The sequence below is a fragment of the Biomphalaria glabrata genome, chromosome 12, assembly GCF_947242115.1.
Source record: "Biomphalaria glabrata chromosome 12, xgBioGlab47.1, whole genome shotgun sequence".
NCBI lineage: Eukaryota > Metazoa > Mollusca > Gastropoda > Planorbidae > Biomphalaria > Biomphalaria glabrata.
The window spans coordinates 12,567,789-12,594,900 of record NC_074722.1 but is presented as its reverse complement, the minus strand read 5'-3'; the positions used below and the strand labels follow the sequence as shown (position 1 = coordinate 12,594,900).

The window sequence follows — 27,112 nt, the reverse complement described above, 5'->3', positions numbered from 1 at the left end:
TTCTACACATAGTGCCGACGTTTCGGCGGGCCGGATGGAACCACGTCGCGGGCCGGATCTGGCCCGCGGGCCGTAGTTTGGGCATCACTGCTCTACATCATAATTCTTTTTAAATAATCAGGTTGCTTGTCATATTTCAGCTTAGGCTAGGGATACAATAACTCTCATATTTTACAGTATATATCTACTATCATCTACATATATCTATAATCTATTAAAATTGTTATTATTATTGTTAAAAATAAATAAATGTTATAAAAATAATAAGCTGGTTTACATTTGAACTACAACGAGGAAAAAAACTGTACGTTTAGTAAGAAAACATGGCGTCGTTTGTCAACATTGTTACTGTATGACGTTAACTTATTAACACTGATTTTTGCATGTATTCATAGATATAGACTAAAGCTACTTATTTTGACATATTTTTATGTAAGTGCTCTTTATTCGGTCTATCTTCTATAAAAAAAAAGCGGATTATTAAATTTTGAAAATCAATTGGTGAGTGACTAGAGTCTACATAGTAGAACTAGTTCAACTAGATAGATCTAGATCTAGAACTAGATCTAGAATTAATTACTCTAGTCAACTAACTACTACTACTAGTAAACTAGAGTACACTTACTAGTAAATAATAGACTTATTACTATTACTAGATCTAGATTCTAGATCATGATAGTATCATACTAATCATAGTAGTAGATCTAGAGTCTAGAGTAATCTAGACTGTCTAGACTCTAGAGTGACACTAGAGTTGACTAGAGTCTAGACTCTAGACCTAGCCTAGATCTAGTCTAGAATAGTCTAGATTCTAGATCTAGATCTACTTACTTTTTACTTAGACTCTAGAACTTTAGAACTCAGACTCAGGTCAGTCTACTCAGGGTCTACTGCTTACTTACTTAACTTACTAGTCTAGGACTCTAGGGCTAGGGTTGTCTAGAGTCTTAGAGTACTTAGACTACTAACTTAACTAGAGACTAGAGTCGTCACTAGAGTCTAGACACTCTAGATTAGTAACTACTAGACTCTAGTTTAACTAGACTCTATCTAGATCTAGGTATATGGTAGATTCTTATAACTGAACACCCACTTTCGGGAACTAGGTCAATTTTTTATTTTATTTTTTTATTTGGTGAAGGTTTAACTTACAAAAAAAAACTGAAAGCAGATTCTTATTCTGCAACTAAAGGACTATAAAAATAGCTGTGTTCCTTTGTATTACCACCCATAGTCAAGATTTTATTTTAAAATAAATTGGGTAACCTTATGCTCCTATTTTGAACGCAGTTTTTGGGCTTTCTCCTTTAGTTGAACAGTGAGCACCAGTGTTGAACACCACTATGTAATTGCTAATAAATTATATCTGTGTTACTTAAAAATTATTGAGATTGTAGTAAAAGAAGTAGATTCACTTTTGCAATATTATATGTATTTAAGTTTAAGTATTTATAGTCTATTTTCTCATATACTCTCTCTCTCTCTTTATATATATATATATATATATATATATATCGTATATAGTTTATTTATTTAAATACCTATATAATCTATGTGTAGAAACAGACAGAAATAAATTTATATAGATTATAGAGCTATAAATTAATTATTTTAATTTAATAAACATGATATTTTCTACTAGGCTACTTGTATTTTCTCTGTCTTTCTTTTAACTCCCATCCAAGGACCCTCTTCTTGTTTTCATAATTTGGATGTTCGTTTTGTGAAACCTTAACATCCCCTCCCTCCCATAGATGCTTATAATTCTTTTCATGACTCTCTCCCCATTCCCTCCACTGCCTGTTGGATAGTTTGTGACACTACACGCTGAATGTATACCTCTCCTCACCGCCAGCTTATCTTGCGTGATCACATGCAGTGGGCATGGTCTCTGGCTTCAAATTAGCAGCCCACACTTTTTCTTTCATTCATATTCTAGATATCTCGATCTAGGTCATGTTTATTCATTGAAAAAATCATAGATTTATTAATCCCAATAATATTTCTTAATACGATTTTGCTGTGTTCAAAAAGGAGAATGAGCTGAATTCATTATTATTTGTTTGGACACCCCCTTTTTAAATTTTATTTAACAGCTAACGGTTTAAATGTGATTGGAATGTCTTTCTAAAGATGTTTGGAAGCTTATTTTGATATGCCCATCAGCCTACGATCAAACAGGCTCCCTTATATGGGTATGAATTGCCGGGGGAGGTTAAAACAACAGCTTTACATACATGGTTACTGAGAATCTAAATAACTGCCATCTGCTTTGGAAAAACGGAACAAAATTACCGGAATTTATCTAAAATTGGACATGCGCAGTCCCGAAACGTCGTTTTTAGCTCCAAACATAAAAACAAATGAATTACAAACAAAAAAAAAAGAGACCCGTTCAGAAAGGAGAATTCGATGGAGTGTTCAAAATATAAGAACCTCCCTTAGATCTACTTTAATTTAAACTAGAATTAGTAATTATTAGATGAACATTCTTATGAATTATTTTTTTATTTTATTCTACTTTTAGTAGTTTTAGGACCATTTTTTTTTCCAATTTCAAATTGGCTATTATTCAAAAAATTATTGACATATTATATTATATATTTAATATATTATATCAATTTTATTGCCCAAGACGGCCAAGAATAGAGGAATTAAAAAAAAAAAATCAGAAGCATCAGACAATTAATGAAATATTTAACTTGAAAAAATGAGGTCAAATACACTTGTAAAAACCCCTAAGGCCCTAATAATGAAAAATTCATCACTCACAAAAGATATGTCATGTCCAGTAATTCATGAATTTCACAAATTCACAGTATTATTAACAGAAAAATGTCTCACAAAGTAAAGTATATTTATAGAACATTTGAAAAAAACCCCCCAATAAAAACTAGTTTTTTTTATAACATTTATGCCTATTAATTAGGCTACCCAGACCCCACCCCCTCTGTTAATGGCGTTAAAAAAATATGTTGCAAATAATACTCTATTATCAACCTGAATAACAAAACCATTTAAAAAAATTTTTAATACTTGTACTTATTACTACTATTACTAGAGTAGTATATTTATTCCTGACATTACATGAATCCATACATCTCACTCTTTTTGTGGCCATTACATCTTTATTTTGATATTTAATATGAAACTAGCACACTGTATAATGTGCTTGTCCATTTTCCAATGATTCTGACCCAATTTCCTTCCATTTAGCTGTCTTTTTATGTAAGCAAAAAGAATTTCAAATTTATAAGTCAGGGTGTTTTTTTCCTATGTTAGCAGGATGACTTTACCTTTTCCTAGGGTTAAGACTATATTTTTGGTTGGCTAAGTCTATGCTAATGAGCCCGGCAATATTTATTCTGTTTTTGGAGCTGATTTATTTGATTTATAAGCCAAGTTGTTTGATTCCATGCAAAAAAATTAATAGGGTGTCGTTTGTATTAAATTATGATTTTCTTACCAAAATTTATTCCAAACAACCAGTTTTAGACATTAATGTTAATGATCTAATATTATATTTGTTTTGTTTGTTGATTTTTTAAAAATAGAGAATAAATGGGCAAATGTTTGGAGTGAGCTTGATACATTGAATGAAGTTAAATGTCTAGACCTACTACTATCTATATAATTATAGATCTAGATTTATATAGAGGTTTCAGCTATTTAGGCCAGAATGGCCATCCTATCCTGTACCAGACTACAAAAGATCATCTGTATTAGAAATTTATGGAATGAATAAACAAAAAAAAACCCACAAACATTTAACACACATCTAATCATGCAAACATAAAATATGTCTAAAAGTCAGTGTAGACGTCACTATCCCAGTTACCTAATTTTGGTAGAATAAGTGTGTTCAAATGTATAATATATTTTTTGTGTTCATTTTTTTTTTGCATAATTTGTAAACATCTTTATGATTTAATGTGAGGGGCTATGCCTGGGGATCTTAAAATTTAGTTAATATTAGTATGTAATATGTATATAGAATTAAATCTGAGTTTACTGATGCCAAAAATATAGAGAGACTGATTGAAATAAATTATGGTGTTCAAAATCAAATAGATTGTGAAAAATCTGTCCGGATTTAATAATTACACATGGTCTCTTTGACCTTAAATATAATAACAGGGGTTAGGGGTACAAAAATAAGTAGTTATCCTTATTCTCCTTAAACTAAAGAAGATTTTGATATTTCATTTTCTTTTCTATGTCAAATCATTATCAAATAATGATAATAATAATTTTTGACCTATAAACTACTCTAGATCTAATGATTCTAATCTAAAATCTAAATCTATACTACTATAGACTATATCTATACTATAGACTAGTATACTATAGTAGATCAGATGTAGATCTAGATTTAGATTAGATAGGATTAGGTTATAAAATGATTATTTAGGTCTAGATTATATTATAGTAGATAGATCATAGTATTTATAATTATAGGTCATAGATCGATATAGCATCTAGACTAGAATAGCTCTTGTTCATCTAGTCTAGTCTATGATCTAGAATTCTAGATCTAGATTCTATCTTTTCTTATCTTATCTTATATAATACAGACGTTACTTCAAAAAAGAAGATGATTACGTCCTACGCGTCATGCATTTAGTCATGCATATTAACCAATGACTTAAACTCTTTTCTCTACTCTACTCTATCTTAACTTATTTGTCTTGACTTAGAATCTACTTCTTTGTAATCTGCATTTTTTTTCTGCTTATTCTTAAAGGGAAACACTGAAGGTTTTTCAAATTTGAGTTATTGATATATTTAAATTCTATGTAAAAAGTTGTAACTGTAAACATTTTACTTTTATCATTTTTCATGTAAATACTTATAAACATTTATATTTAATAAATTAGTCAGTAAATTTTTGACATCTAAAAAAAACGGGGGTTTTGTTTTTAGGTGGGCATACATCACTTCCCTCAGCAATTGCACGAATTTGGATTACTGTGTGATTCGACTATTAAGTGACAGACTATCATGGGTCAACTGTATATAACATTAATACTAACTTTCACAGCCTTTTATTTTGAATGAAAAAGTTTTATGGTATCAGCTCTTTATATGATTACTAATAAAAAAAGTTTTGTTCTTTCTTCCCCAGCTAGTTTGCATAATGACTTTCATCATTGTAGAGAATTTGCGAGGTTTTTTTAACAGTCGACCTCCATTGGTTGTTTTTATGATTTGCTTGGCATCTTTTGCCATTGCACTGATTACTTTTGCCTACATTGTTAAAACAAAAGATATGCCCAATCCAGACATTTCTGAGGTATTTCCCTTTTTAAAATATTTAATTAAGATCAAAGATATGCCATTGTAAATATTACTGTTGTAATTATCTATTGTTGTTTTAGTTATTACACTTATTCTATACACTTTCTGTAGTCTATATCAAGACGCTCTTTAAAAAAATCAACAATTAGACTATAAAGCAGGCAAAGTAAATTTCACCATTACATATGATTATAAGGTAACTATGAGATTATCAGGGTGCATAACTTGCTGTATTAGGACTCATGACATTTTCAAATGTAAATTTAAGATCCTAATCTCTAAACATATTTATGACATTTGATTGCTTATTTAATGTTTTAAAACTCCTACAGTCAACACTAGTTTTAATGAATATCTTCATCATTAACAATTGATGTAGATTTGAGATGCTCAAATGTTCTTCTATATAAGTCTTACAGTGACTCAGAATGCATGTAAGTTTCCATGTTGTTCTAAAACAAGTGGCTTCTTCAACCTGTTAAATCAGAATGCAGAAAGTGTGAGTGTGTGTGAGGGTGACAGTCATAAAGAACATGAAAAATGTTTTCCTTATCCTCTCTACGACAGGAACACAGTGTCAAGAGTTTGTCCTGTTCCGTGAAAAATAGGATGGGGGGGGGCGGTGGCTGAGCGGTAAAGCACTTGGCTTATGAACCGGGTGTCCCGGGTTCTAAGACTGGGATTTTCAATTTCTGGATCTTTGGGTGCCTCTGAGTCCACCCAGCTCTATTGGGTACCTAACATTAGTTGGGGAAAAGTAAAGGCGGTTGGTCATTGTGCTGGCTACATGACAGATGACCTTTACATCATCTGTCCTATAGACCACAAGGTCTGAAAGGGGAACTTTACTTTTTTTACATGAAAAATAGGAGCCAATATTGCCTGTCCTGCACTGTGCTATAACAGCTTGTTATGGATACAGTTTAGTCATCAAAGTGCCTCATGTGTTCCCCTGGATTAAAAAAAAAACGTGTCCTAATATTCAAACCACTTTTCCTCTTCCAACTTTTGGATGGTTGTCATGATATATACAGAATAACCAAAATTTGTGTAACTGATGAAAATGTAATGCTTTTTTTTGTTTATTTAAAATAAATGAGCATCTGAAATACAAGGCCATACACAATAAAACAAGTTACTCATCTTTTTTTTTAAAAAACAAGTTTTTCATCTTTTCTTTTTTTTTTTAAACAACTTACTCATCTTTTTTTTTTAAAGGCAGATTGGACTTTTCTGATTTAAACCATCATGTTCCATGTTTTTTTAAAATTATTAATTACTATTATTATTGTTGCTAACCAGGATTGGAACACCTTTTTAAGTCGAGTGTCACATCTGAGCTTTTGTGTCCCTCACAATGCCTCCATGGGCAACACTACGTCAGTGAAGCTGCAGGTTGCTGACCAGAGTCCAGCTGAGGTTTACAACAGCATTAAGGATAAAATGCAGAATGACCAAAACTCTCACTTTGCCAGTCCCTCCTCTAGGCATATTGTCAGGAGGTCTGTTTCAGGTGGGCAAGTGCCCACTCGAGAACAAGGCAAGAAAAAGATATTTTCTGAGCTAGAAGAGATGACAACGACAGTGGCAACTATGTCAGCAGACATTGACAGGTAGGATGTTTATTTCTTTCAAGAGTTTTTTCTTTGTTTTTTTTTAAGATCAAAGTTTTAATAATTTTTTTCTTTATTTTGTAAGATAAAAATAGAGAAATATGATTAGTACACATGAGATATTACAGATTATAATAATATAAATGTGCCTTCTTCCCTGGTGCCATTAGACAATGGAATGAGTTGCCTGAATCAGCCAGGAAAACCAATGATTTATCAGAGTTTAAGATATTGACTAACATGCATGACTAGATTGACAAATGAAATGCATAGGGTATAATTATCTTTTTTGTTTGAAGTAATCTGTAATTTATAAGATAAGAAGAAGATAGTGCTTTCCTATATAATAAACTTATTATTTGTTTGTTTTATCTAGCAACGTGACTCTATTCCTCAATGTTCAGATAAAACCAACCTCTGAATTTTTATCACAGCCTTTAAGTTCATTGCATTTCACAGCCGGCATTCCTAGGAGCATGCTCAAAATAAAAGGTTAGATTTTTTTTGTCTGGTTATACTGTCGGGAGTGTCTTTTGTCCTTGAAATGTGAGGATATCTTTTGGCTACAGAGTGGAGATTCTCACTGGTGATGACTGGTGGTTATAGGCATTAAGCCCCGCAGTCATCTAGACTTAGGTAGCTAACATGATGGACCCTTCAGAGTCTCACTGCTTTGGAGATGATTGGTAATTCCAGCTCCCCATTGCCTCAAAATGGCACCTCGGTGGAAACGTCAGTTAAAACAAGCAGAACAACAGGTAGTGAAGTTACCTTGCTGAGCTTTAATATATTTTTTTCCTTGCCGAGGTGGAGATGAAAAGAGATCTAATGACCCAACCCAATGAGTCTTCCATGCTGTCTTCAGTTGCGGCTGCTGGATTGGCTTTCCTTCAAGGCTCAGGTTGATTACAGAATAGGAACATGAAAGTTGTGATGTTGCTAGTTCAGGCTGTCTTGAAGTCAACCAATTACTCTGCAATCGTTTGGGTGTAATTGTTCGGGTGTATTACGTGTAGTTGACCAACAAGTCAAACAAGAACCATACAACACCTGTTTTAAAAAGTGAAGAGATGTAGTCGACTCTGATGAACAATTGTACATGGATTTATTCTGATAAAAGGCCACAGTAGAAGTCTCTGTCACTAAACACGTCGTTACCCTGGAATATTCTATCGCTAACTGATTTTCCGGTCTCTAACCCAACATATCCCAAACGTCACTAGTCCCGTTCAATATGCGTCTACTATGGTGCGTCGCTAAATAACTAAAATAACTAACCTATATAAATAAGGTGTCTAACAGATTCCTCCCCCCCTTGAAAAAAAAATATGTCAATATTTTTCCACTACTGTCAAGTCTTACAAGGGCATTTTCAATTTAAGGGGAAGACCACAAACATAAAATCTTGACATCTTCATCTTGACATCTTCATCTTGACTTGACAGTTCCTCATATTCATGTCAATGTTCATAACAGTTCATAACATTCCAAAATCATCTTCATTAGTACACAGTTCATCATGGAGAAAAATGTGGCATCTTATGGGCACGTCATACATCACAAATGTTCTTCACTGGCAGTAATCTGATAAAATACAATATTTCAAAAAAAACAATTATAGACTTTATTTACACATTCAATAAATTTTTTCTTACCACCCTTTTATACGCTTTTGTCCATTTTTCCTTTTATACTCACCCTTTTCCATAGAACTAACTTTCGTCAATGATATATGAAATGATTCACAAAAAAAAAAAAATATCCATACTTACTTTTAAATGTTTAATATCAACTTTACTTATCTCCCTTTTCCATAACATATAAATGGTGTCAATATATTAATATATATTACATACTCAATATAATCATAGTTTATTTACAAAATTATTTCATTTCAATGTCATTCTAGACAATAGATCAGCTACAATATTCACAGATCCACTAATAGCTTTCACTTCAAATTTATATTCCTGTAGTGCTAAGAACCATCTATAAACACGACTGTTTTTCATGCTCTTTTGCTGTATATACTGAATAGGTTTATGATCAGTTAATAATATGAATTTCCTTCCTATTAAATAGCTCTCTAGCTTAGTAATTACCCATATTACAGCTAAGGCTTCTCTTTCAATGACACTATATTTTTTCTCTGCCTCTGACAATTTTCTACTTACATATAATATAGGATGTAAGTTATCATAGTTCTGCATTAGACAACCACCAATAGCATTACCAGATGCATCAGTTGTGACATAAAATATTTTGTCTTTATCAGGTAGTCTTAATATTAATTCATGACTAAAAACATCTTTAATTCTGTCAATAGCTTTCACACATTCCTCATTACAAACTACTTTTTGAGGTTTTCCTTTTTTAAGTAAGTCATTTAGTGGATTCACTATTTCTGCTAAGTTCTTTATAAACTTTCTGTAATAATTTACTATTCCCAATATACTTTTAATTTGTCTTTTTGTTGTAGGTATTTCAATATTAAGTACTTTCTTTATGTTATCTTCAATAGGGCTAATCATGTTGTTATTTACTTTATGTCCTAAGAAAATTATTTCCTCCAATCCTATTTCTACTTTTTCTGCTTGAATTGTAAGTCCACTTTCTTTTATTATTTTAAATACTTCTTTTACATCTACCAAATGTTCCTCCCAACTATTATTAAAAATACATATGTCATCCAAATAGCAAATAACATTTTCTTTGTTTCCAATTATCATGTTCATCATTCTATTAAATGTGGCAGGTGCATTTACTAATCCAAAACTCATATAATTCCATTGAAAAATACCATATGGTGTTACAAATGCTGTGTAAGGTTTTGCATTTTCTGTTAAAGGTATTTGCCAATAACCTTTAGTTAAATCCAATTTAGTAAAAAATTTTGCTCCATTTAATTTATGTAAAATATCCTCTATATTTGGCATTGGATATGGGTCAAATTCTGTGATGTTGTTAAGTTTCCTATAATCAATACATAACCTTATATCTCCATTCTTCTTTTTGGCTATCACAATTGGTGAAGCATAAGGAGATGTTGATGGCTCAATTATACCTGATTCTAGTAAATTGTCTATTTCTTTCTTTACTTTGTCTTGTAAATGTAGCGGTATTCTATATGGCTTAAGCTTGATAGGTTTTGGATCTGTTACTTTAATGTCATGTTTAATAATATTAGTTTTTCCTGGTATGCTGGAAAAAATTTCTTTGTATTCCTGTATTATTTTAGTTATATCTTTTGACTTTTCCTTAGTTAAATTATTAAGATTAATCTTTTGCCAAGTTTGATTCTCTTTTGTTTCTATTACAGGTATTTCCTTAATATCATTTTCATTGTGATTTTCATTTGTTATTATCATCAAGCATTCTTCTCTTTCTGAAAATGTATTTTCTATTTCCTCCTGAATGTTTTGTATCAACTCATCTTCTCTATCATGATACAGTTTCAAATTATTTATGTGATATGTTTTAATTTTCCCATTTATTTCAATTTGATAATTCACATCACTAATTTGCTTTATCACCTTAAATGGACCTTTCCATTGTTTACCAATTTTATTTTTCAGGTCATTTATTAATATTAATACATTGTTTCCTACTTCTAGTGTTTTCAATTGTCTTTTCTTATTTAGATTCTCATGAGCACTTTGTTTGTACTTCTTATTGTTGTTATATGCTTGAGTCCATATTTCTTTCAATTCTGTTGTGATTGTTGTTTCACTGTCATTATTTAATTTATTCTCATTGTCTATTAGATTTTCTTTAAAAACATCTAATTCATCTCTAGGTTTTCTTCCATGTATTATTTCATATGGTGAAAATTGTGTTGCTTCATGGATATTGTTTCTATGAGCAAATAGTACATAGTTAATGTAATGATCCCACTTGTTCTGATTATTCTGAATTATTTTTGTTAGTGATCTTTTTAATGAACCACCATATCGTTCACATAACCCGTTACTCTCTGGGTGGTAAACCGAAAAGTATATGTGTTGTATATTGTATTGTTTAGTCCATTTCTTAAATTGTTCTAACTTAAACTGAGATCCCTGATCACTCAATATAATTTTAGGTATACCATGTCTTGTAATTACTTTTTGAGTTATGGCATTAATGATATTTTCTGCACTTGTATTTGATAATGGGATTGCCTCTGGGTATCTACTAAACATGTCTATTACTGTTAGAATGTATTTGTTATTATTTTCAGTTTGAATTAAAGGACCTATTAAATCAATAGATACTTTCTGAAATGGTGCTGTAGGTTCATCCATTTCTTGAATAGGTGCTTTATTCACTAAGCTTTTGTTAGATCTCTTTTGACATATGTCACATGAGTTTATGTATTTGTTTATTGTTGCTTTCATTTTGGGCCAAAATACTTGTTTTGACAAATTCCTATAACATTTCTTTACTCCCCTATGTGCTGCTAAATTATTATCATGTGTCATGATTAAAACATCTTTCCAATATTTCTGTGGTAAGACAAGTTGTTTTATTTTCTTGTTATCATTACTTGTTTGTCTAAATAATATTTTATTCTCTATACAAAATTTCTCCATTGGATTATTATTGTTTTTATCTGATATTCTTGAATAAATTTTCCCAATAATATTGTCATTCATTTGTTCTAATGCAAATGTGGGTGTTGTTTCTTTTTCACTTTGAGATATTTGTGTTTCAAGACTATTTTGTGTTTCATTTTCTATCTCTCTTTCCTTAACATCTGTATTTTCTATTTGTATTACATTACTGGTTTCTTTTTCTTTATCATTACTTATTACATTTATTGTATTTTCCTGTTTCTCATCTTGTTTATCCATTGATCTTGTTATTATCATACTTGTTATATTTTGTGTTTCTATGTTTTCATGATTTTGTCTTATGTTTTTGTATTTGTTTTGCCAGTCTTCTAATTCTTTTCTTGAACATTCTTTAACCCCTTTTATGTTTCCTACTAACATATCATATCTCATTTCTGGTATTGCAATGCCATCACAATAACCAGTGAAAAATGGAGTTTCAATGTATACCCTTATAGCTTTAAATTCCCTTACGGTGCCATCTGCTAATTCTACTTTCCTAGTAAACCCTTTATACCAATGAGGTTTGACAAATTTAGTTTTTACTGCCAAAGTGTTACAACCTGAATCCCTGATTAATTCCACTGGAATTCTATCTACAAACCCTGGGTACACTGCAAAATTGTTCCTATTTCCTTCCATGAAATATACCCTATCTGTACCTTTATTTTTGTATTCCCTACTGTAACTCCTATTTCTATAATTTCCCCTGTCATTCCTATCTCTACTCCTATATCTATTGTTATTTTGTTCATTGTATCTATTTCTACTTCCAGACCTACTATTCCCTCTTCTACAGTTAGCTGCTATATGACCTTTTCCTTGACATTTAAAACAGGTTATTTCACTATATTTTCTATTTCCACTATTTGATCTGTTTCTATTTCTACTTCTATCAACATTTTCTTTGGTGTATCCTATTAAATCTACTTTGCTCTTATCTCTATCAGAAAATGGTTTATTTGGATAGGCATTTTTGTAGACTCTCATTATCTCTGTTATTTCATCTATATTTTTTGGGTTTCTTTCTCTAATAAAAGATTGTAATTGAGGATCACATTTATTTACAAAGTTGTCCACTAAAATAAAATTTTTTAATCCCTCATACGAATTATTCACTTTTTCTAATTTTACCCACTTATTGAAGAAATCCTTTTCCATATTAATGGTAGTTTGGGGTTCTATTTCTAATGATGGTATATTGTCAAAATATTTCTTTCTGAAAGTTGTAGCATTATGACCATAGGCATTCAATAACTCTCTTTTTAAAACTTGATAGCTATCATCAATATGATGGTCATGATTTTGACATATTGTTAGAGCTTGACCATGAACAAAGTCTATCAGTATTTCAGACCATTCTTCTTCAGGCATATTAAATGTAGACATTTTTGCCTCATATCTTTTCAGGAAATCACCAATGTCATCCTTCTGTTCATCAAAACTTTGTATTTTTCTCTTTAGCCATGTTTGTGAATTAGGGTTGTCTCTTTGAGTGGTATAATTATTTGAGTTATTTGTGTTATTTCCTTGTTCAGTTTGGGCTCTGGCTTGTGCTGCATCCAATCTCATCTTCTCCATTTTAGCTTCATGTTCTCGGTACTCTTTTTGCTTCTCATATTCTTCCTTTCTGATCCTATCTTGTCTCTCTATCTCTTGTCTTTGACGTTCTTCTTGTCTTTCTATCTCTTGTCTTTGACGTTCTTCTTGTCTTTCTATCTCTTGTCTTTGACGTTCCGTTTCTTCCTTCACAACTTGCTGTACATAAGCTGCTAAGTCCTTTCCTTTTAACTCCATGGCCTTTCCATCCTGCATAGCTGTTTCCTTAACCTCCTTAAGGTCCACATATGATGATGTAGCCATTGTGTTTTATATTTTATATATATTTTTACTTAGCCTATATTGGTTATGGCTATACTTTAAAAGTTTTTACACACTTTTATACCAGTTTTAAGTGTTATGTCTCTATCTATAGATTTAGTAAATGTGTAAATCTAGTCTGAGTTATTATGGTTATATTCAAATCTGTATATTAGGTCCAGTATTACACACAAATTTAAATCTAGTATATTATAGTATGTATAATAATACTATTTAGATCTATAGTTATCAAGAGCACTATGACTTTTAGATCTAGTATGAATAACTATGATCAATTTTAAAACCTGGTATGACTGAAGTCACAGTGAAGTGTTTAGAGTAAATTCAAAGACTGTCTAGAGTCTAGATCTAGAGTAGATTATGGTTCTATTTAACCATACGAAACAAATATGTGTATACAATGTCAAATATATCTTCAACAAGATACATATATCTAGAATGTACTACCTTCATTCATCTTTCAATTAATAATATTTCAAATTAGAGTCTAGATGATTTAATTGTACCAAAGAGATGTACAAAATTTGTAGATCTATATTTAGCCAGACGACAGTGTTTGACTACGATGCCAGTTTCGGCATTATTCTCATGGCAAAATCATATTTGATTTTAACCGCTCAAACTAAAATTATTTTAGTCTGATTCACAATGAAAGAATCCTACCCGCACTTTCTATCATTAAGTGAAAAAAAAATACAGATCTAATTAAATTAATAAAAATAAATAATTTAAAATAATATAAACAAATGAAATAATTAAAATGAGACTATCGCTATGGGTTGGGATGTGACAACATGGCACACAATGATAACGTCACGAAGTAACCAGGCAACAACGGATATGACGTTTACACAAACAAAACAAATTACAACTCTAAACGTATAATATAGCTTTTCATCTAAATTATGTCTTTACCCCGAACGGGTTTAAGGCTTCAGCACCACCTGAATTTACTCAGGCTAACATACCAAATTTAGACAAAATCTATTTCTAAGGGCAATCTAAACATATACTAATAAGAAAAATGGCACTTAGCTTTTGATAAGAAAGATCCCTTTGTTCGGACTCCCGAATATGCTAGATCACAACAAATTCCACTGCCTCTCTTCCAGTTCTGACTCTGTTCTCCGGTGCTACCAGTATCCCACGTAATGCCACAGATGTCCTGATATGTCACAGTAAAATGTTTCAGTTTCTTCGACGACTGTTGATGACTGTATGTGTAGTTCCGACGACTTTGTGTACACAGTTACTGACGAATAGGTTAACGGTTCTTCTGGCGATGACTTGACTTGTGTAAATGACTACTGACAAATAACAGTCTCTTGACGGCAACTTGATCTGGACGACTGACGAATAACGAATTTCTTGACGATGACTTGATCTGGGCTGACGAATAACGGCTTTCTTGACGATGACTTGATCTGGGCTGACGAATAACGACTTTCTTGACGATGACTTGATCTGGGCTGACGAATAACGGTTCTCTAAAATAGTTCACTGCTTCTGTTGCTACTCTGGTAGTACGACGAAGTTTGCTGTTGTACTCTGCTTCACTAGACCAAACTGTCCAATGTAGACTAGGTGAAACCAAGGTCACCTCCGACGACGTTCCGTTAGACGATTAACGGTTTTCAACGAAATTAAGTGGGTGTAGCTGTTTCCACAACTTCACTGCTAACAAGTCTAGGTATGGTCTAGACCGACGAATACTAGATATATCAATGTCCAGCAAATACGATTTTACTAACCTTCCAAAGGTTAAACACAGTGACCGTTATAAACGTGGCAAGCAACCGGTTCAATGAGCAAACTGCTCCACAAGAATCTCTCCAAGGGTAAGACGACAGAGCGATTTAGTTAGCTACCAAACTTGTAGTACTCACAATACTTCTGACAGCGGGCAAACTGTCCTTCTCGAAACTGACGAGGTAAAACTTGATACTCGATGTGGCTCCTATGACGAAGAAAAAAATATGTCCAACAGGTTCACTAACGATCTCTCACCCGTTATGAATGAACGGTTTCTCTGGTTGTAGGTCGATTCAGCATATGAAGATCAGGCTTTGATACTATACTGGTTAGGTAGACCAGACGTTGCGATGATTACTGTCCTGACGAAGGTCACCCTGAGTTAACGGCTCGTTGAACGTGCGATCAAACAGGCGACGACTGCATGTAGATCTAGAACAAAGTCACTCTGCGATGATGCTGTGTTCAGCCGTACTCCGATGAAATCTTATATCTTCGAGTGCACGACCCTCACCTGAGTAAACGTTCTGCTTCGAGGTCCGGTTCGATGTTCGGGCGTCGGGCTTCGAGGTTCGGGGTCGCCACTGTGATGTTGCTAGTTCAGGCTGTCTTGAAGTCAACCAATTACTCTGCAATCGTTTGGGTGTAATTGTTCGGGTGTATTACGTGTAGTTGACCAACAAGTCAAACAAGAACCATACAACACCTGTTTTAACAAGTGAAGAGATGTAGTCGACTCTGATGAACAATTGTACATGGATTTATTCTGATAAAAGGCCACAGTAGAAGTCTCTGTCACTAAACACGTCGTTACCCTGGAATATTCTATCGCTAACTGATTTTCCGGTCTCTAACCCAACATATCCCAAACGTCACTAGTCCCGTTCAATATGCGTCTACTAATGGTGCGTCGCTAAATAACTAAAATAACTAACCTATATAAATAAGGTGTCTAACAAAGTATTGCCCATAGTTGGTTACTTATAGCAAATGGGACACGGGAATGAAGGACTTTGTGCTATGTATATGGCAATACCCCATTTTCATATTGGTGGCTGCATTGTGGAACATTCATTTAGGACTTTGGGGGGGGGGGGGGGAGAACTCCTGGTCTATTATGAGAAATCCTACATAATAGTCAACAAGATAAAGGGGTTGCACTAACCCAAAATTTTTATAAAGGGTTTTTGTAAGTAGCTAATGTTTATGTTTTTGAGTTAACACATTGAGTTTGAAAGAACTCACTTATATAATCACAAATTGCATTTGAACTTCTATAAGCTACATTCTTTCTTGTTTTTTTTTTATTTGTATATATATATATATATATATATATATATATATATATATATATATATATATATATATATATATATATAATATACTATTTCAGGAGCTGAAAAGGAAGACAAATTGATCATAACTATGAACTTTCTTAGTAATCTGAGTCAAAGCTTATGCAAGGAATGGAATGGACAGGAATGTACCCTTTATGAGCTTAGCTCCTGTGTTACATTCAGTGGGCCAGCATCTATATTGCCCCAAACACAGTAAGTAATAACATTATGGTGCTTCTTATTACCTCTGAATGACCTGAACAGTAAGCCATGCAACTTGATGGTTTACTGTGCAATAACAGATCAGCTTCAGTTTACAAAAATACTGGAACTCAGACGATAAAAGATAACTTAAAATTTAACCATTTCAAGCACATTGTGTAATAAAGCAATCACAATAGTTTCTCTGAGTGCAATCATTCAATTTAATGGCAGTGTTTTATTTAAAAGAACCAATTACTGATTGAATAGTCTTTTTCTTTCTCCACACTTTATTTAGATGTCTTGCAATTTTTATTCCTGAAAGCATATATATACAATAGTTGAATCATTTCTAGACTGCTATTTTTAATTAGCCTTTGGAAATCTCCACTGTGTTTAGTGATCTTGTGATGTCACTTGTCATATAAGTAAGCACCAGCCTTCAAACTTACCACTTATGCTTGGTCACCAACCACTTTCAATCTGTATTACCATATTATGTAACTGTCCTGGTGTTGAAGTTCTTGCACCAAAACAAGTGCCAAATTAATCTGCTAATATTTATGTTTCAATGCCTGGTCTTGTGGTATGTGCTTTGGACAGTCATCTCGATAGTTCAGAGTTCTAACCCTTCCTGCCATCATCCCCTGCTGTCCTGCAGGAGGTTTGAAGAATGTCAGAAACTTACAAAATAAGAAAAAAAAAGTTAGCACAGTTACACATATTTTTTATTCTCTTATATTTATTAAGGATATGCATGGGGTGTAGTAATTCTTCTTTCTTACCACAGCACGTATGTGAGTAAAAAGATAAGAGAATTAACAAAGAACTGAGTGTTAGTGTAGTAACTGAAAGCCTACTTTCCTTTTAGTGTGCATAATCTTCCCATCAAGGCCTCTTTTAAGTGCCAAAAAAAAAGGGAAAGTAATTTTGTCATGATAGTCAAGCAACAAAAATAAAAGTATTTTTGGTAGATGTTTAAAGAATCATTTAAAAACATTACTATTTGTGTTTTGCCTAAATATTTTGTCAATAAAACCCTACTCACTAATTGTTGTCTGTCTAGAAAGCCACACAATGCAGATATGTGCATGAATTGGTTTGATATGACATCTGATAGCCTTCAAAAGAACATGAGTGCTGCCACGCTAATGATGAGCAGCAGCAATTTATGGTGCCAGCAAGGTGTCCGCCTGTCTATGGACTATTCATTTGATGAATCCCTCACTGTCATGTTGTCTGAGGTAAGGTTTTACAGTTTACTGTATGTAAATCCTGCAGTGCATCAAGCTTTTGTTGTTGTTATAATATAAGGCTTCTCTGATCAACTTTATATCATGTATCATTTTATGTCACTAATGGAATAGATCATGGGTGGGCAAATTACAGCCCGCGGGCCACATGCCTGAGTGTTTTAAGCGGCCCATGGACACTTACAGAAATCATGTGTGCAAACAGTATACACATATAAACTGCAGATATATTAAAATTATTATAAATTATTGAAACTATAAAAAGTTAAAAGTAAACGAAGATTAAGCTAATTGGCTATTCTTCAATATAGTAAGTCTAAGATGTAATCACCAGTCAGTATTTATGCTATGAAGGATTGTGTTAAATGTTTGGTATGCTTGCATAGCACTTGCTGTGGAGAGGCTAGAGAGTCTTACAAAATTGCTCCCCTTTCATAGATGCTAGCCAGCGGTGGCAACAAATTAAGCTACACACAGCTTCTGGACAGAAGTTGCAAAGGGAAAAGATAGTTTTTCAAAACGTAAAATGCCACACATTTGGGTATGCTTGGAACAAGATGGCAAGTTTAGATATTGTTAAAGCTCTATCTTTCACTGTAAGAAACTATAGTTGCTTTGTTTTTAAATAAAGAATATCCAACCATAAACTCTAAACAGGAAAGGTTGTTCAAAGTTGCATAAAATATTAACACATTATTGGTTACAAAGCTGTAGTGATAAAACAAACTTATCAGAACTAGGGGTCTTAACCACAGACAATTCCGAAAAGTACTTGAAGATTTTGAAATAAAATATTCTGATGTATCTGATGGCTTAGCATAAGCAAGGTAATGAGAAGAATATAAAAATCTCAATGAAGAAATTGTTATGTTCCTTGAAGGACATTGACTGTGACCTTGTTACTATTATTTCTAATGAAAAGTAGAAGACAAGATTTCATTATTTTTTCATACATACTTTTATAATGGGTGGTTTGCATATGAAATGTAAGTGCATGTTAAATATTTTCAAACAAGCTTTCCCATTTCTCCAGGCAAGCAAAAGAGAACAGGTTTGTAATTTTCCTTTGCCTTCAGGTGAAACTTTTCCTCGTTTAAATTCCTTAATTGTGGAATTCACAAAAGCAAATTTTAAGACAGCAAGAACCAATTTTTAATACCATCAACTCACCATTTAGCGCAGAAGCTGATTCAGCTCCAGAGGAGTAATTCCAAGCAAATTATGTCCTGAAAGAGAAGTTCCAGTCAGTACTTCCAACGGAGCTTTATTGCTGCCAGAAGCTGTATTTCAGCACTTAAAAAAACAAACTTGCTGCTAAATGTTCACATTTTTTGGGTACATATACATCTGTGAACAAACATTTCTTTTTGTGAAAACTAAACAAGTATAACCACAGGTATATATATATATATACACCTGTGGTTATACTTGTTTAGTTTTCACTAATATATATATATTATATATATATATATATATATATATATATATATATATATATATATATATATATGCGGCCACCCATTCCCATAGTTTTGTTAATGCAGCCCTTGATACAAAATGTTTGCCCACCCCTGAAATAGATGATATATGACTTACTCCTTCGCTGTCCCTGAACTTGATCTGAGAAAACCTTTGATCAATTTCTGCTATTGATCTTTGAAACTCCTAGAAGCATATCCATTTTTTATCTTCTTTTTTTTTTGTCCTTTCCTTTCTTTTACCATGGTAGGAAGGTAGGTCTGTGACATGGCAGTAGTCTAAACTGCCCACATGTTGCGACATCGCAGGTCTGTGTTCAGGCCTTCTATGACGATTGGGCTCTGTTTGATCCATCAAAGCACAATGAAATTTATTCGTCCCTACATTAGTAGATGTAACTTGTAGATGTAACTTGTCCTCTTGCATTCGTTACATACGTTCCTGGTCATTTCCTCCTCGGTCACTTCATCCCTGGTCATTTCATCATCTGATCATAATCATAAAATAAAATAAAGTGAAAGATGGGCGTCAGGAGTTATCAGCGGCATCATCATAAGTATTCTAATCGTTCTCATCTCTTAAATGATTTCCACTACTTCCACCACACCTTGGCCTTTGATGATAAGTTATCAGCGGCATGGTCATAAGTATTCTAATCATTCTCATCTCTCAAAAGATTTCTGCTACTTCCACCACACCTTGGCCTTTGATCATTAGGTCATGCGCAGGGTATTATTTTAATATCCCCACATTCAATAGAAGTGCTAAAGCTAAGTACACACCCAGATTTACAATATATTATAGATTTCTCATCAAGAATGTAAAGTGGAAGGGGACACACTATAAACACATTAATAACATGACAAAAAATATCTAAAAGCATTCTACATAATTATATTTACATATTAGATGAAATAAGTCAAAGCCTTAACAGAACAATGAAACAATGAATAAGAAAATATATTTAATTGATATCAAATGACCGGTCACCATTACATACAAATATTACTATTCCAAATTTTTTTTTCTGAATTTCACTTTTGTTTGTTTGCCTCTGTATTTCCAGCAAGACAGATCCATGATAAATTTACATTTGATGAGAACCAGTTATTTCCTGTTTGTCATGGTCATCACATTGTTCTGCTATGCTATGGTTAGAGGTCGGCCAACTAAGATCAAGACAGTACATGTGGTTTATGATAAGGTGATCTAGTTAACTCTTTCAAAAGACTATTTTTACATTAAAAAAAAGTATAGTACACCTTTGAACCCTTATGTTCTATAGGACAGATGATATAAAGGTCATTAGTTTCTATGGCAATGATTAACAAGGGTATCGTGTGGCCAGCACAATGACCAACTACGTTTTTACTTTCCTCAACTAATGTCAGGTACTAAAGTTGGATTGTTTCATGGTAGTTCTAGAAATTTTGAAATCCAAAATCCCAGTCTTAATCAAGATTCAAACCAAAATCCCATTGATTTGGAAGCCAAGCCCTTTAATCTTCAGCCACCATGCATCTATTACTTTTACATAAGATTATTTTTGTATTATTTAAATCAAATCAATGGAAAGTGTGGTTAAGTTATTTTTGTGTCATGTTACAATTTTATTAAAAAAAAAAAAATGTTCCCCGTGTAGTAGCTTAGTTGGCTGATGAGACTAAAGGATGATGCTCTAAATGTAACTACCAGAGATTTTTCTGCCTTCTGCATACATTTTGCATGTAGTGCTTCTGCCGTTCACCCACTTGTTTTATAGATGCCCTTCAATGGGACTTATCTTATGCCAATGTTTTTTTTAACTGTTATCACAAAATAGGACATAATAATTATTATTATCGTTACAAATTTGACCTAAAAACTAAAATCAGATGCAAACATAACACACTATTAGACTAATAAAGCATGAGCTTATCTTACTTGTATATATATATTTATTTAATACCTTTCAATATTGTTATCATGGTACCTGTAAAAGATAATTCTATTCCTTACAAAAGACTTTAACTACAAGTCTATTGTTTGGACTTAAAGTCATATTCTAAAATTTTTATAGTAAATGTTTGTAGGTTTATTTTTTTAATATTTTTTTTTTACTTGAGTGAACATTTATTTTACATCTTTTCAACAGGTCTCATCTCAGCCATAAAGTTGTCATGTCTTGTCTCAAGTTTTGAAGTTTTTAGGTGTGAATCTAAACCAAATAAGTTATGTCAATAAAAGACTTGAGGGCGTAGCTTTAGTTGAGTGATGAGTATTGGTCATTTTATTTATTTATTGAACCATTCTGAAACATTAGTGAGCAAAGGCTAAGATCTAATGTGTCCTGGTTTTATATGCTCATGAAGTATTACAAATGTTGTTGAGTATGTTGGCTTTTGTTTGTTTGTTGTTGAAATGTTGTTAGGTTGATGAATAAGTGTTGTTGTTCTTTTTTTCAAATGTTTCTAAGTATGTTGGAAAAATTGAAGTGTTTTTTTTAAATGTTGTTTGGTATGTGGAATAAGGGATGTTATTGTTACTTATCCTACTAGATCCGATCTTTTCAAGCAAACTGTCAAATCTCAAAAGAGTCTGAAAGAATTTAAATGTGACAGCTTATTGTGCTAAAATGGCTGGCTGAAATTTTGCACTATGAAATATCTACATGTTTGGTGTAAGCCAGTTTGGTTTATTGCGGTTTGATTATTAAATATTGTTATATTATGATTTATCCTTCTGTAATGTTTCATTATACATGATTTTCATCCACTAGATAGATCTGTATTGTTGAGCACTGCCTAGTAATACTCATTTAAATTGGTATGTACTGAATATTTAGAACAATATTCCATGCTCTAATATTACCTACACATACTAAAGAGAACAAAATAGAAAAATTATATTCATCGGCGATTGTGTCAAAAGGAATATTAATTTAGTTTGAAAAGTGAAAAGAACATTTTAAACCAATTACTCACAAATGTCTCTTCAGAAATTTTTTGTTTTAATTATATTTTTTTGTAATGTATTTTTTGTTTTTTAATCGTTTTAATGCCATCTTAAGAAAAACCCAATTTTTTTATTTTTTTTTTTGAGAAAACGATGTACAATCTTATGTTTTTGACTTTACATACATAGTGGGAGACAATATAGTCCTTAAGATCTTAAGATTTTTTACTGTGTCGTATAAGTTGAAACTTTGTATAAGTCTGTATATTGTTTTCTTTTCTTCTATTAATTTGTTATGTTAGCATTGTTGAAATGTAAAACAGCAATTTATTTTTTCATATTAAAGTAAAAATGATTTGTGCTAACATTCAGCTTTTTATCAAAACTGTTATCTTTTCTTTTTTGATTTCTGAGCTGAGATCTTGTATCCATGCAAACAAAATATATATATATTTTTTTTTAAATATTAAAAGATTGATAGTGCTTATCCTTAATGTAGATTTTTTATTGTGGCACATTCCTGCTTGTAGTTGGCAGTCACTTGATGTAACAGACGTGCTGCCTATGGTAGCCTATGACTTTATTGAAGATATTGTGTTGTTTTTTCAAACATTGAACCATTGAATGTTGTAACACTTGTACCATTAATTTTTTTTCTTGGTTTTCATTTTGCATGCTGGCTAAGTCAAGTTCTGGCTAGTGTACTTCATCATCATTTGTCAAATGTAAAATAACATTTTTATTTGGCTTTTGAATGTGAGCATATCATAGCTAATCTGTCATTTCCAATGTATTACCAGCCCTAAAATGTAATTGCGATTTTAAAAAAATAATGTGGTCATCATTAATTAATTCTAAGTTACCAAAGAGGTTAAAAAAATTATCAAGTGGCTTTTTTTTTTTACTTTACAGTTATTGAGAGAAAGGAAATGTTGCAATTTAGCTCCTTTTTTGTTTACAGCTATTAGCCAACTTTAATTTAAAATAGGGAGACAATATTTGTTAAGCTAGCTTTCCAGTTGTCACAATATTTCTGGACGGAACAAAAGCACCACTACTGCTGATTCCTTCGTCATGTCAGGCAGTATTCATTGATTATTAATGCATCTATAATACATTATATTATTTGTTTCATTTTTAGTTAGCCTTTTTTTTTTAATGGGGATGCAAAAGGAAGCATTACTTCACTTTTTGCATGTGGTTCTTATTTTCACTGATACCCTTTTACCAACTCTCATATGAAAATTTGACTTTTGTTTCTCTGCGTTTATGTGAGAATAGATAATTTGTCAGCACTGTAACTGGAGAGTATATGTATCCTGACCGCTGTTCTTGGTTTTAAATCATAAAGTGGTTGATGGTCAAACCAACCTTTTATTTGTTAGTATTCAACCTAGATGTATGTGATAATTCTAATGTGATAATATGTTGTATGTAATACTAACAGCTTTCAATCGTTTTCATACTGGAGGGTTAGCTCTAACCTCATAACCTATTTAATACAGTATGTTATTTTCTTGATGTGATGGTTTATGTAATGAATATTGTTTTTTTTTTTAATTTGAACTTCAAAAACAAAATATTTTTTTCCTGGGGTACATGATGATAGTGTTGACTCTCCCAATGTATTATCTGTGACATTGACTTTAGTACATTTCTTTTTTTTCTTTACTTCACTTAAAAAAAAAAAAGTTATATGGTACAATACAGGCTGAATAAGTGATCTGAAACATATATATATACATTTAAATTGTGAAGTGACCCCCACATTGTATTACCAAAGGTCTCTTTAAAAAAAAAGGTAACAAAATCTCGTTTCAGTAACTTGTGTTCCAGCTACAGTAAATCTAGTAGGGCAATGGATTGTGATTCATCTCCAAGTTTTTGCACTCAAAGTATTGCCTTGACAATCCTTAGCTCCAATCCCATTGCAACAAGATCCTGTATTTTTGTTTTTCAAAAGATCAATTAATTTTTTTAAAGTAAAAGCTGACTCATTTAGTTCTATTTTGTTTACTTGAAGGCTGTGATGAAATCAGGGGGTGAAGTCCTTAGTCTGGTAGGTAATTATTTGTTCCTATGCAATGACAACCAAAATTCTTATTTAAAGGTCTTGTTTTGCGTCCAAGGGCTTTGTTTCGTCCATATTTTTAACCTAAGAAAGAAATAAGTTGATACTGCATTATCACTTTCAAACTGAGAGATAGCAGTTACCTGATCTTTTTCTTTTCTCTGCTACCTTAGTATGTTCTAAAGAGTATCTTTTTTAGGCTTCACTATTGTATTGAGAGTTATTTATGTGCTTATTTAAGAACAAATTAGTGCTATTGACTTTTACTTTGTAAGCTAAGTTTTACAATTGTGTACAGTTGTATGTACATTATGTAAATTCACTTAAGGAGCTACAAAGAAAAAAAAAAGAAATTTGATATAAAGAAATGAAGTGCTCAGGTGCAGTTCTGGGAAGCAGTATATAAAATATATAACAGCTTGATGGATGAACCTTGAAACTTCATTGTTATGTACTTTGTACTCTTGCTAAGTGTTTGCTTGACTGGTTTGCATTCTTTTAAGATCATTTTGAGTTAATTCAATAAAATTCTAATTGTATTTAACATGTATTGGAAATGTATGACTACATTGTTACTTTCAATATCTCCTTCATTGCTCATCATTCAATATTGGCCTTCATGAAATTGTTCCAGATCTTACTGTATGTTTAATTTGAAGTGACACTTATCAGACTTACATACTTGTTATCTATTGATTGTATACATGTGGATGTTCATTGAATAAAACCATATTTTTATTCTTTCTTTCTTTTTTTTCTTTTTAAATTTTGTTGTTTTGATGGGATGTTTAGCTTTTTTTTTTTTTTAAATTTCTATTAATTATTTCCCATTGAGCTATATTGAAGCTGATCGCTTGGGCTGTAGGATTGTGATTGGGGAAAAATAAAGATCCTTTTGATTTCTCTTTTAACTGTCAAAGAAAAGAACTTAGGGTGGATGATGAGGAGGAATAAGCCACTTCTGCCAGTCCACTTTTCTTCACAGAAATGGGAGAAAGTTAATGGAACAATCAGAATTAGTACAACTTCTAAATAAAAAATCTATTTGTTAATTACCTTTTTTTTAAAAAATTGCATTGCTTCTGTTTAAATTGTTACTAATGCTTGGAAGAACAAATTATGAAATAAAAAAAAAAAATTAAATGAAGACAAAAAAAAAAGCATTGTTTTGGTAATTGAAATCATCTTCAGGACAAATATTTGTGTTTGTCTTAAAAAAGGCTTTGATGCCTGTTATAAATCTGTTTTATTTCCAATATTTGTTAGAGCTTTCTATGCTTCTTGTGAATGAAACATCATATTAAGCAAATATATTATCTGTTATTCTTGCAGTTTGTGAAGAGAACTATTAAAAAAAACCTTCGTGTTATGACAATACTGATATGTATAACAAAAGAAAATGCTTTTATCATACAAGTTAGTCGATTAATAAATACAAATAATATAAAGAACTGTTTCTATTATTTCACTGTCATTTTACTTTATAACATTTCCCTTTTTTTTCCAATTACAATTCACTTTAAAAACTGGTTAATATTTTGGTGTTTCTTTTTTGTTGTTTTTTTCACATATCGACTGATATGGGTGTAATAATAAAATAATGTGTGTGTGTTTAAAATGCATTGGGAGTTCCTCTCCATGACCATGCATGAGCCATCATGTAGTGTATTTCTTAAGTGCTTGGATTTATGATTATACATTATTGTGTTTCCTCTGAAATAAAAATTTCATTTTTTTCTTAATAACAACAACATTGTCTCTATTGTGATTTAAAAATGAATTTTGCTATGAATGTGTAATAGGACTGTTTAAACTCTTACAAAACTAATAGACTGCCTTTGTCCTAGTGAAGAGTTTTATTTTAAAATTTACTACAGGAACTGTAAAGAGTAACTAAATTAGGTAAATGTTAGTCTATAATTCCTGTGCAGTGAGTACTTTGCTTTATGGAAGTGAGAGCTGATCAACAAACATGTATCAAAAGCATAGATTGAACAGTTTTCACATGTGGTTCAAAATGTGCATCTTTTGGAGGGATCATGCCTCCAATCAGGAAGTTTTGAAATTGGCCAATATACACAATGTCTATGATCTATTTTTAACTTAAAGAAAAGTATAGCTACTATTATAAATAGTGTAAACAAAATGTGTAATAATCATCTTTATATTTCTAATATTCGTTATAAGCAATAAAAATAAAAAATAGAATGAAAAAGCCTTTGAAAGTGGGACAAATTGAATGAAAAAGCCTTTGAAAGTGGGACAAATTTAATGAAAAAGCCTTTGAAAGTGGGACAATAGAATAAAAAAGCCTTTGAAAGTGGGACAAATAGAATAAAAAAGCCTTTGAAAGTGGGACAAATAGAATAAAAAAGCCTTTGAAAGTGGGACAAATTGAATGAAAAGCCTTTGAAAGTGGGACAAATATAATGAAAAAGCCTTTGAAAGTGGGACAAATAGAATAAAAAAGCCTTTGAAAGTGGGACAAATAGAATAAAAAAGCCTTTGAAAGTGGGACAAATAGAATAAAAAAGCCTTTGAAAGTGGGACAAATTGAATGAAAAGCCTTTGAAAGTGGGACAAATATAATGAAAAAGCCTTTGAAAGTGGGACAAATAGAATAAAAAAGCCTTTGAAAGTGGGACAAATATAATGAAAAAGCCTTTGAAAGTGTGACAAATAAAATAAAAAAAGCCTCTGA

The 27,112-nt window shown here is 31.9% G+C and overlaps 1 protein-coding gene and 1 long non-coding RNA gene across 5 annotated transcripts; one reads left to right on the top strand and one right to left on the bottom strand.

Annotated features, from left to right (window-relative positions):
* Positions 1-314: 314 nt before the first annotated feature.
* Positions 315-26,162, top strand: LOC106056152 (transmembrane protein 248-like). 4 transcript variants are annotated; one of them, XM_013212752.2, is made up of 8 exons: positions 315-501; positions 5,126-5,293; positions 6,601-6,911; positions 7,288-7,403; positions 16,530-16,686; positions 17,741-17,918; positions 20,473-20,610; positions 21,541-26,162. In XM_013212752.2, the coding sequence occupies exons 2-8, from the start codon at positions 5,138-5,140 to the stop codon at positions 21,556-21,558; spliced, it is 1,074 nt and encodes a 357-aa protein (XP_013068206.1). In that variant the 5' UTR covers positions 315-501; positions 5,126-5,137; the 3' UTR covers positions 21,559-26,162. The 4 variants fall into 4 exon arrangements, with proteins under 4 accessions (XP_013068206.1, XP_055861548.1, XP_055861547.1 ...); XM_056005573.1 differs by having other exon boundaries at positions 317-432; positions 5,130-5,293; XM_056005572.1 differs by having other exon boundaries at positions 317-432.
* LOC129921982 (uncharacterized) lies at positions 8,000-16,033 on the bottom strand. The gene is made up of 2 exons (XR_008773910.1): positions 13,832-16,033; positions 8,000-8,495 (listed from the first exon to the last, which is right to left on the bottom strand). It is a non-coding gene; the product is annotated as an uncharacterized LOC129921982 (long non-coding RNA).
* Positions 26,163-27,112: the final 950 nt, after the last annotated feature.

Bases quoted from the DNA above. Each gene is read 5' to 3' on its own strand.
- LOC106056152 (XM_013212752.2), top strand. From the start codon at position 5,138: ATGACTTTCATCATTGTAGAGAATTTGCGAGGTTTTTTTAACAGTCGA. The intron at 16,687-17,740 runs GTAAGTAATAAC...TTGTCTGTCTAG, and splicing joins TCTATATTGCCCCAAACACA to AAAGCCACACAATGCAGATA. The intron at 17,919-20,472 runs GTAAGGTTTTAC...CTGTATTTCCAG, and splicing joins TCACTGTCATGTTGTCTGAG to CAAGACAGATCCATGATAAA.